This window comes from Neoarius graeffei, chromosome 8 (assembly GCF_027579695.1).
Source record: "Neoarius graeffei isolate fNeoGra1 chromosome 8, fNeoGra1.pri, whole genome shotgun sequence".
NCBI lineage: Eukaryota > Metazoa > Chordata > Actinopteri > Siluriformes > Ariidae > Neoarius > Neoarius graeffei.
This window is the reverse complement of record NC_083576.1, coordinates 46,741,740-46,754,116: the sequence shown is the minus strand read 5'-3', so window position 1 is coordinate 46,754,116 and position 12,377 is coordinate 46,741,740. Positions and strand designations below refer to the sequence as shown.

General features: G+C 42.4%; 1 protein-coding gene across 1 annotated transcript in view; it reads right to left on the bottom strand.

Annotated features, from left to right (window-relative positions):
- Nucleotides 1–7,404: 7,404 nt before the first annotated feature.
- Nucleotides 7,405–12,377, bottom strand: part of itk (IL2 inducible T cell kinase) — a 28,585-nt gene continuing 23,612 nt past the window's right edge. The window contains exon 17 of the mRNA XM_060927696.1: nucleotides 7,405–8,172. Within this exon, the coding sequence (XP_060783679.1) occupies nucleotides 8,107–8,172 (66 nt within the window). The 3' untranslated portion in view covers nucleotides 7,405–8,106. The remainder of the gene's footprint in view (nucleotides 8,173–12,377) is intronic.

The window sequence follows — 12,377 nt, the reverse complement described above, 5'->3', positions numbered from 1 at the left end:
TCATAGACTGTACGCACTCCACTGCTGGCTGGCTGGCTGCTGCACCGCGACACAGCAGCAAGTAGCGTTGCACTGATCAGCACACAGATTTAACGCATCGCGCTTCTACCAGAACTGGACTGTACCATTTCGCAAAAGGGGGAGGGTTAAATGACAATATGTTGAAGAACTCAAGAAATAGACAACCTTGTTCAATTAGCTCATTTTACCAGATGGAATATTGCATTGTTGTTATTTCAAAAGTCTTATTAAAATCATTAAAAGCATATTATCAGCCCCTTAAAGGGCCCCATTGCAGTGCTGGGCCCCTAGAATTGATCTAACCTTTCCCCCCCTGGCGGCGCCCATGGACACAAACAACCATTCACACTCACATTCACACCTACGGTCAATTTAGAGCAGCGGTCCCCAACCTTTTTTGCGGCACGGACCGGTTTGATGTCAGACAATATTTTCACGGACCAGCCTTTAAAGTGTGGTGGATAAACTGTGGTATTTTCTAAATATAGTAATAAACGTGAATCCACTGTCTACTCGTATGCAACTTTATTAGCAGCATCTTCGTAACATCGCGTCAGCAACATAACATGAGTAATGTCCTCTCTCCAACATTCTTGGTCGCTGAGATAAGTGTCTTGACATGCGTCAAGAGCAGAGCATGTGAGCGGAGCGGACGAATTTTGAAAAGAGCGCGGAGCGGGATTTTTTTTCAAGGATGGGAAGGATGGAGCGAGGCAATGGCCCGCTCCAGTTTCGCCCCGTTACCGCTCACATCACGAGTCTGAAGCATGCCCAACGTGGCTCAGAATGAACGACAGCGGTGTTTGTTTGCCACCTGTGCTCCGCCTGCTCATGATGCGTTTAGAGGCGGCTCGGAAAAACACGTTTCCACGTGTTAAAAATTAATTAAGTGGTTGTAATGGCTGTAAAAAGCGCGAGGGACAGAGGGCAGAGATACGGGAAGTGCTCCACGTCCGCTACACGCATGCGTGCACATATTTTTTGAGCGAGCGTGGAGTGGAGCGGGATGCAATCTTGGTGGAGCGCTGAGCGGTAACGGGCGAAGCGGCATGGTGCGACATTGAGCGGGGAGCGAGCGGAGCGACCACCTCCGTGAGCGAGGACCGAAATTCTCGCCGCTCCACTCCGCTCACATGCTCTGGTCAAGTGTGAGTTATAGACGGATGTAACGGAGAGAATCCGGTCATTTTTCAAAATCAAACATCGTTCAGACTCAGATAATGAATGAAACGGAAATAGTGCAGGTTATTTATTCTTTCTGTGTGGCCCGGTATGACCCACGGACCGGTACCGGTCCGCGGCCCGGGGGTTGGGGGCCGCTGATTTAGAGTCACCAGTTAACCTAACCTGCATGTCTTTGGACTGTGGGGGAAACCGGAGCAGCCGGAGGAAACCCACGCGGACATGGGGAGAACATGCAAACTCTGCACAGAAAGGCCCTCGCCGGCCACGGGGCTCGAACACGGACGTTTATGCTGTGAGGCGACAGCGCTAACCACTACACCACCATGCCGCCCAATTATAAATATATCGAGCAATAAAAATAATAGAAATTACATAATCATGTGGGGTGGCACGGTGGTGTAGTGGTTAGCGCTGTTGCCTCACAGCAAGAAGGTCCGGGTTCGAGCCCCGTGGCTGGCGAGGGCCTTTCTGTGTGGAGCTTGCATGTTCTCCCCGTGTCTGCCTGGGTTTCCTCCGGGTGCTCCGGTTTCCCCCACAGTCCAAAGACATGCAGGTTAGGTTAACTGGTGACTCTAAACTGACCGTAGGTGTGAATGTGAGTGTGAATGGTTGTCTGTGTCTATGTGTCAGCCCTGTGATGACCTGGCGACTTGTCCAGGGTGTACCCCGCCTTTCGCCCGTAGTCAGCTGGGATAGGCTCCAGCTTGCCTGCGACCCTGTAGAACAGGATAAAGCGGCTACAGATAATGAGATGAGATAAATGGGATAAAAATAATTTTCACTTAAGTTTAAAAATAAGCTGGTACAAAGCAGATTACATAAAAGTCTCACATAAAATATGTAATAAAAATCCATAGCGTACCTGGCAAGTGTAAGGCAGCTGTTGCAGACGACAAGTCAATGACCTCGACCTTGTCAACAATATCGTCTGATGTCTTCTGACTGTTCTGCCGTGTGATAAACCTCCCCCTTCCCCCGCCTGTAGACTTAATAATGCCATCGATTGTGCGTTTACCATGAATATATGAACTGCTGTTCTTATTATGTGATTTACCAGTTGTCTTAAGTCTACCACGACCCGGCATGATGACCACTTGTCAATCTATATTATCAACAGTATCACAAACCGACAGCCACGTGTTATCATGAATCATTGAGAATTTCACAACATAAACAAAGGAAGTATATTTTACGACATTCAGACGTCAGAGTCTCAGACACGGTTTACGGTAATCGCTAGACGCATTTCATGTTCACTTCATGTTATGAAGCGACTGAACAACAAATTGAAATATATATGCCAAAAAATGACATTTAACAATAATTTAAAAATATTTTGGGTTCTCCACCCTTATGAAACAGAATTTTTTCTTCTAATTTGGGCAATTTTCGTATGTTCTATTTTGGGCCTTTTGACAAGCCCGTAATTTGGGCGCCGTTATACGGTATGTAATTGGGGCTGTATTTGCCACTGCATCCATTAAGGGTTGTTTTACAATCAGGGTACGCAAGCTAAAAATCACATTTAACACTTATTATCTTCAATATCAAAAGGCTTGACAAAATAAACTCGGTTGTTTATTGTAGCCCTGTGATAGCTCTATTTACCATGCAAAAAAAATTTGGTGATAATGTTATTTTTGGTGAATGTATGGCAATATATGTCATATTTAGCAAAATTACTCGTGTCATTTAGAAAAAGTGCTTTTTTGGCCACAGGTAGCTCCAAAAGGGATGCACTTAAATCATTCTTTATACCATAAAACACATATTGGTTCCATATCATTGGAAACATAGTTAAGTTTTAATGTTGAATGCCAGTAAGTTTTCAGACTATTTTGATCAAATTAGTATGTAATTGTGTCAAAAAAATGTCCTCTCCGAGACAGCTAATTTTTCAATATAAAATAACATATCTAAAATGATTATTTTCATCCTAAAATGTGGTCAAGATATTGGGACATAAATATTAGAGACAACTAACACAAAGCTTACAGCCTTATATTTAAAAGCACTATGGAAGGAGTGGATTCTGAATTGTCAAAAAAAAAAGTCCTCTCCGAGAATCACTTCATTTGTTTCTCCCAGCCCTGCTTAAAGCTACACTTAATCTTCTTTATCTTATAGCAGATTACACAAAACTACCATACACACATGTCAAAAAATTACCTGAAATCTGTTCTTTAACTTGTCCTTCACTTAAAAACTGGTACAAGAACCAGTTTGAATCAATTTGAATTTTGGACCCCTGTGACACAAACTTTGTACCCTGATTGTAAAACAACCCTTAAGTCAAGTCAAGCAGGGGTGTAGCCATCATTTTAGAAGTGAGGGGGACAAATTGTTCAGAGGTCTATTGATGCCCCTTTTCCACCAAAGCAGCTCCAGGGCTGGTTCGGGGCCAGTGCTTAGTTTGGAACCGGGTTTTCTGTTTCCACTGACAAAGAACTAACTCTGGGGCCAGAAAAACTGGTTCCAGGCTAGCACCAGCTCTTTGCTGGGCCAGAGGAAAGAACCGCTTACGTCGGGAGGGGGGAGCTGTTAAGACCAACAACAATCGCAAGATCGCGAAAGGTCGCCATTTTTAAGTGGCGAGAAGCAGCAGCTGTACAAACGCGAAGTCATCTATTATTATTATTATTGTTGTTGTTGCTGCTGCTGCTTCTTCTCCGTGTTGTTGTTGCTACGATGTTCGCACCAAAGTTTATACAAACGCAGTGATGTAACTGAAGTATACAGCGACGTAACTGACGTAATGACGTGGCTCCGCTTAGCACCCCGAGCTATGGAAAAGCAAAATGGTTCTCAGCTGGCTCGCAAGTTGAACGAGTTGTGAACCAGCACCAGCACTGGCCCTGAACCAGCCCTGGAACTGATTTGGTGGAAAGGGGGTATGAGTGATTTATCATCCTCTCGCATTCAATTGCACCTCTCCTTAGCAGATAAAGAACCACATAACCACAAACAGCACAGCACCAGGGAACCGACTTGCCTCCGCCTGGTAGACCACACGCCTTATTAAGTTGTGATTTGGGGATGGACATTTGACCTCACAGTAATCTTGACCTGTGACCTTTGAACCTCAAAATCTAATCAGTTCATGTTTGTCCCAAAGCGCACAAATGGTGAAAGTTTGGCAAAATTCCTTTCATTTGCCTTGGAGATATTGTGTTCACAAGGTTCTCGGACAGACATTTGACCTCACAGTGACCTTGACCTTAGACCTTTTGATCTCAAAATCTAATCAGTTCATGTTTGTCCCCAAATGCACAAATGGTGAAAGTTTGGTGAAATTCCTTTCATTAGCCTTTGAGATATCGTGTTCACAAAGTTTCGGGACGGACGCACGCACGGACGGACGGACAACCCGAAAACATAATGCCTCCTGCACCTTAAGGTGGCAGAGACATAAAAATGATATACTATCAAAATCTAAAGATAGTAAGAAGAATAGTAGTAGTGACATAGCTAGTTATATTCTCTTCTCACCTGTGACCCTGCATAATCATCCCTGTTGGCCTCTGGTCCACTGTCTCCTCTCTCACCCTGCTCTTTCTCATCTCATCTCATCTCATCTCATCTCATCTCATCTCATCTCATCTCATCTCATCTCATTATCTCTAGCCGCTTTATCCTTCTACAGGGTCGCAGGCAAGCTGGAGCCTATCCCAGCTGACTACGGGTGAAAGGTGGGGTACACCCTGGACAAGTCGCCAGGTCATCACAGGGCTGACACATAGACACAGACAACCATTCACACTCACATTCACACCTACGGTCAATTTAGAGTCACCAGTTAACCTAACCTGCATGTCTTTGGACTGTGGGGGAAACCGGAGCACCCGGAGGAAACCCACACGGACACGGGGAGAACATGCAAACTCCGCACAGAAAGGCCCTCGCCGGCCACAGGGCTCGAACCCGGGCCTTCTTGCTGCGAGGCGACAGCGCTAACCACTACACCACCGTGCCGCCCCCTGCTCTTTCTATTGTGGCAATAAAGATTAAAAAATATGTGGAAAGCAACATTTTGAAATAGAATTAGGAATGCAGTAATAATAATCAGCAAATTCATGTACTTTAAACTTTAACTACCACAAAACTAAATTAAATCTTTACAAAAATAACAGTCAAAGGAACACAAATACGTTTATATTCTGATTTTCTACCCAGAAGTGAGTCATCTTAGAGTAGCCAAAATAGTAACGTTACTCAAGTAAGAGTATTGTTACTTTAGAATAATATTACTCAAGTAAAAGTAAAACGTATTTTGCAACAAAACAACTCTTAAGAGTACAATTTATCCAAAAAGTTACTCAAGTAAATGTAACGGAGTAAATGTAACTAGTTACTACCGCCTCTAAGTTAGCTAGCTAGCTTAACTAACTAAATTGACATCTATTTGTCATCTTTTAGCTAAACATGATCTACATTCAACAGCATTACTCAACTTACACGGTTTGTTTGGAAAAAACTGTCTAAAGTCTTTAGCCTCTTGGCTGGTTTGCTGAACATACAGAAGCACTGCCCAGATCTGAATCACACCAAAGATACTCATACAATATTTTCTAAAGCGTTTTTACAGCGGTGTTTGTTTGCCGCCTGTTCATGATGCGTTTAGAGGCGGCTCAGAAAAACGCGTTTCCACGTGTTAAAAATTAATTGAGTGGTTGTAATGGCTGTAAAAAGTGCGGGGGACAGAGGGCACAAATACAGGAAGTGCGGGGGACATGTCCCCCGCGTACGCTACGCCCATGAAGTCGAGTTTATTTGTATAGCGCTTTTAACAATAAGCATTGTTGCAAAGCAGCTTTACAGAATTTGAACGACTTAAAATATGAGCTAATTTTATCGCTAATCTATCCCCGATGAGCACGCCTGTGGCGATGGTGGCAAGGGAAAAACTCCCTCAGACGACAAGAGGAAGAAACCTCGAGAGGAACCAGACTCAAAAGGGAACCCATCCTCATTTGGGCAACAACAGACAATATGACTATAACATTAACAGTCCTAACATAAAGTCAGCTTCATTGATGCTATAAACCCCCCACCGACAGAAACCCGAGCGTAAAACCGTTCACGACAACCGCAGTCCCCAGCCACAAAAGCACCACTGCAAGAGTCCAGAGCATACTCCAGGCGCGACCCCCGACTGTCCACATGGGGCCGCCCTCCTCTAGCCGCTTATCCTGTTCTACAGGGTCGCAGGCAAGCTGGAGCCTATCCCAACTGACTATGGGCAAGAGGCGGGGGACACCCTGGACAAGTCGCCAGGTCATCCTGCACACGGGAAGAACATGCAAACACCACACAGAAAGGCCGTCGCCGGCTTCAAACCCAGGACCTTCTTGCTGTGAGGCGACAGCGCTAACCACTACATCACCATGCCGCCTAGTGTTAAATATATATATGTTATTTACCAGCTGGGAGGGCCGTATCATGAAATACCATGACTGAGGTCTTGAAAGTACTGACCGAGGTCACGGTATTTTACTATATGGACCGACCTTAAGCTGGTAAATCATTTTTTTTTCCTTTACCAAATTCTAACAGAAAACGAGAGCGCCCGAAAGGGAAAACCGAGCTGAGCCGCCATTTTGAATCCTCATGCACGGCTGTAATGGAAATGGATTCCTCCAAGTGCACTTCCATGGCAGGAAAAAAACTACATTTTGCCACCTATGTAGTCCCCTATTTATACAAAATTGAGTCATTCAGGATTCAGCCATGTTTTTGCTCAGCGTTAGCAAGTTAGAGGTTTTTAGCTTTCTCCTGAAATGTTTTCTTTTATTTCTTCTTCCTCAGGGTAGTAAAACTCGCTTTCGCTGTGAACACTGTTGTTATAGCTATCCATGCTGTAAAATTAATGCTATTCTCCTGAGAAATGCTGGCAAAAATTTATAAGATTTTTGATAATCTTATAAATAAATCTTATAAAAAAGATAAATGTTGACAAAAAATGCTACCATGTTTGTTGTTGTTGTGAACGAGCGAGCCGCCAAAGGTCCATAACCGGGGTCCGTAACTGGGGTCTGTATCGTAGGATACGGACCCACTCGCCAGCCAATCAGAGCGCAGGATTTGATGGAAACCAGACCGCAAAAAATTTTTTTTTCCTTATTTCATTTGTATGATTGTTGAAGGCTCATATCGTAGGATTAGATGAGCAAACCCTAGACAAAATGCAACATAGCCAGATAACAAAGATGATCTTTTATTGAACAATCTGAGGCTGACCATATCAGAAAATATAATCCGATGCCTTGATTGGGAATTGGTTTATATTCATAGGTGTCGCATTGAAGTGAAACTGGGTTGTTTTTGGACGATTTGGCAACCCACCTGCTGAGGAAATGCAGGCTCATTCAAACAGATGAAATTACTGTATAGTGTGAACACCATCCGTGATGTGAATGTACACCTTTGATATGATCACACAATCACTAAGTCTGTACAAGGCTTAAAATATTTACGCAAATGTATTACTTCAGAACATGTGTTCTTTTCTTGAAATTGAATCCATATATTACACATCTATTACACAAGTATGGACATAGTAATAAACACTGTTTGATGTTAACTTGCAAAATATCCTGCTGTAAATGCTTTCTGTTTGCTATAGACAGATATAAACAAGCAGTTAATGAATATTACTGAGAGTGCAAATGCTCTTTTAGTCTCAGAAATTGCCTCGATGGCTACTGAATTGCGCCCCCTAAAGGAGAAAAAGGAGATCAGGAAATTTGGCTGTCCAAAAAGACATTATTCCATCACAGATATGCAGTCCAGAAAAATAGACAGATTTTTAGTGCAAAAGGAAAAGAATAAATAGAATATACAAATAAATAAAATGTTATGGCCTATACATTCTATTTTCATAAGCAATGTTGATATCAGAGGTCAGATGTCTATGAGAGAAGCCAGTTCATGCAAGAGCAGGACAAAGGATGGCCGGTCTTCAGGTTTCTGTTAAAAGAAGAAGAAGAAGAAGAGGACATATTTCAAAATGCAGGCACTCTTATTATCAATGGTTAACAATGGTTAATTATAAACATAAAAAAAATTGTGCAAAATCCAGTTATGCTCCTTCTTCCCATACTTCCCTGCTTTTCTTAGCCACCTCTACACATTTACAGGATGTCACTTGCACTGCTGTCACAATGATTCACATTACATAGATAGAGGAGTAAACCATCAGAAATTCTGGAAGTCGTTCAAAGACAATGATCGATCATTCTGAATTTAAACCAAACATATTTCATGAGCTGGTTATTGAAGGTACAGGATAAAAGGTGCTATGTTTCGGAATGGTGTGATCTGTTCAGCCTCTGGTTAGTTGTTGTGATGGTCGGGTGCTGATTTAAATGTTGTGCAAGAATATTTAAGGCGATTATTTAAAAATCTTGAAGATATTTCACCTCTCATCCGAAAGGCTTCTTCAGTTCTGTCTGACTAGTGGGGAGTTCCAGGTATTTATCCTCTATCTTCGACTTGCAAGTGACGTCAAAGCAAAATAGAAATCCGGGTGTCGGCCATGTTGGTGGAGATACGAATGCGGGGTCAAGCGGCATTCCATTCAAAACATAGTCAAGCGTGCGTGACTCTCTTTGTTTTTCCACCGCTTTAAATGTTCTTTTAGCTACGCCATATCTTTGTGCTGTATATGGTTGTGGTCACAACAGTACTCGTGACCGTGGCATGTTCCAATTTTTTAGAATTCCGGCCGTGATTTGGAAAGAGGGCGAGGAAACTCTGAGGCTTAGTACAGAGAGGAGATGAAGGGATCAGGACACTTCGTCCAATGACCATTTCATCCAATAGTTAAGATATTCCATCCAAAGCCTTTTTCATACGCACTATCAGTTATTTTATATTTCAGGTATTCCTGTGTTTGCGAATGAACACTTTGCGCCTAAAGATTTAACATGATCCAGCCGGCTTTAAAAATTAAGAACTTGGCCAACGGAGCTCGCAGTGAAGCCAAATTTGACAGACACCTCCCTCTAAGCCTCCCCCTTGGAAAGAGCACAATCTCGGGTTGGTAGGACCACGCCTCGGCCCGGGATTCGCAAATGAAGCCGCCGTGAGAGCGTTGCTCAGTGCCTAAAGATTTAATATGATCCATACTATGGCACTCATTTACTTTACAAAAATGTGTTTTGCGTCGGTCAAATTCCATTGAGAATTCCTCCTTTTTGCGAACAAACAAATATCTGAAATATAAAATAACTGATAGTCCATATGAAAAAGGCTTTGGATGAAATGGTCATGGGACGAAATGACCTGTATTTGTACTCGATGGTCAGTAGAAGCATCTTCAGAAAAGCCTGAATTTTTTAAATATGGGTCCAAACCACACATATCTATCTTCACTTGACCGTTCAAATCATGGTAATACTGAGGAAATTCAGCATTGTTTACAGACACGCTTTCAGCGGCTACCATTCTAGTTGCTTTGGATATCCACCATCATGGCGGATGCTCATGACGTAGGACATTTTGATCACATGGTTGCAAGTCATCTATTGGACCAAAAGCAACCCTAAGGAGAGTTGTTGAGGTCACCTGGGTCGTTGACCCTCTCAGTCATTCTGTAGGTGTAGGTCACTGGGGGGCTGGGTGTGAACGGTGTTAGTGGCCTAGAGGGTGGTTAGGGTGATCTGTGGGTTGTTGGATCTCTGCCATCCTGTGAGTCATTGAAGTCAGCTGAGTCTTGGTGTGGATGTGTATTCAGTTTTCTGGGACGTGTGCCAAGGACTGCATTGTAGGTGGCTGATAAGTGGTGTCTCAGACCACCTCCTCTGTTCAATGATGGTCATTCCAGGTTGTCAAAGATGGCTTCTTTTACTCCTCTTTCAAACCACCGGTCTTCTCTGGCTAAAATGCATACATTGCAGTCCTGAAAGAAGTGTCCTTTGTTATTGAGATGAAGGTAGACTGCAGAGTCCTGGCCTGAGGAACTGACTCTCCTGTGTTGAGCCATGCACCTGTGAAGCGGTTGTTTCGTTTCCTCAATGTACAGGTCTGTGCATTCCGCACTGCATTGAATTGCGTACACTACATTGTCCTGTTTGTGTCTGGGTATTCTGTCCTTGGGGTAGACCAATTTCTGCATCAGAGTGTTGCTGGGTCTGAAATGTACCAGAATATTGTGTTTGTAGAAGATCCTCCTGAGTTTCTCAGATAGTCCAGAAATGTAGGGAATGACAATGTTCTTGCATTTGTTTCAATTTTCTTCCCTGTCCATTATGTTTCTTTTTCTGGTCTTGACGAAAGCCCAGTTGGGATACCTGCACTTCTGAAGTGCTTCCTTGATGTGTTTTTGCTCCTTCTCTTTTCCGAAAGAAGCCTTTCGGATGAGAGGTGAAACGTCTCCAAGAATTTCAAGCAAGTCCAGTTGCCTTCTTTAGCACCTACAGTTTACTATGACCTGGATAACGGAGAACCTTCAGAGACATGGTTTAAAATTTGGTGCCTGGGAGCCATCTAATAACAACTAACAATTCTTTGTATCATGTGTCAGGATGAATGTCCATTTGCGAGTCCATCATACTGAGTCCTATCCATCAGTGGAGTGCTCTGTCGGATCTGCCAGAGAAATCTGACTTCACAAAGTCATTCGATTCTACATCAACAAATCTAAATATCATATCAATGCCCACCAGGAGCAAAATATGCACTCCATTAAAACTAGACGGCCTTTCGATTTCATAAAATCGGTGAAATTTAGTTCCCTCTGAAATTTGGTCATTGTGATATATGTTTATTTCTGTAACATCGGGAAAAAAAAAACCCAGGCCATTCTGTAGCTGGGAAGTTATTTAAGTTGAAGGGATTCACGAGCAAATAATGTGCATGAAATTGCTCGCTTCGCATAGTCAAGCAGACAGATGAAGTCCGTGTGCACATGCACAGGTTTACCTTGACCGTGCACTGACAGTTACATCATTCTGTCACTAAATGAACAGCTGATCACACCGAGGTGCTCGCACGCTGACCGCCGATATTTATCAGTTTGGTCCTGTGTTTCCTTTCCTTTGCAACATAACATCTTTTCTTCTCGCTTTCCGTTACTGTAGTTGGTCTTTCACGTTTCATTCGCATCCTCTATTGTTCTCTCCTGTTTCAAATTTGTATCCCACAATGCCTTGCGTGAACGGGGAAAGCCCACCACATGATGCATGATGTACTATCTTGTATTGGGTCATGGTGAAGCAGGAAAAAATAGTGGATAATTTAGGGCCATTATAAGAATATTATAACAATATTGCACGTTCGTTCTCCATTGGGTAGAGTGGTGTAATACATGGAGGAAAAGCGATATGATAACAATATTGCATGCCATCAATAAACCCACTAGAAGGGAATAGAATACATGTTTTTATTCCATGGAAAAAGCGTCTCGTATGTATAATAATCAACGATATTCACTGAGCCTATGGTGGATAATTGTTTTAGTATAAATACACAAGTGATTATTTAAAAAATTGTATTAAAAAATTATTTCAAACTTTAAAAGCCACATGCATATGTAATGTGTGTAGACTTGTATCACTTATCTATGCCGACTCACATAAAATACTTTGTTTTGAAATAAATAAAATAAATCACAATTCCACCTTACCTTTGAATAATTTTAGACCAAACTTTGTCACATCTTTAGTGCTTTTAGGAACAGCATTTTCTTTCAGAATTTGTAATTCTTCCTCACTTACGGTGACCAAGCGATTGGCTGCCATTTTGCTGAGTTGCTCGAGGTGATTATCGAGAAATAGTCTGAATTTTTCAACCAATCAGCGCGCATAATTTTCTATAATCACCTGCATATTGATACTAATGGGGAATATTAAACACATTCAGTACATTAAATATATTCAAGTATATATATATATTCAAAATCTCATCTCATCTCATCTCATTATCTCTAGCCGCTTTATCCTTCTACAGGGTCGCAGGCAAGCTGGAGCCTATCCCAGCTGACTACGGGCGAAAGGCGGGGTACACCCTGGACAAGTCGCCAGGTCATCACAGGGCTTATATTCAAAATATTAAATATATTCAAGACGTTTTAACTTGCTAAGATCATTTTTCCAGTGTATTGTCAGTATTTATTTTTTAAAATAAAAATACGAAACGACTGGATTGATATACCACCCCAAATCAGAAAAAGT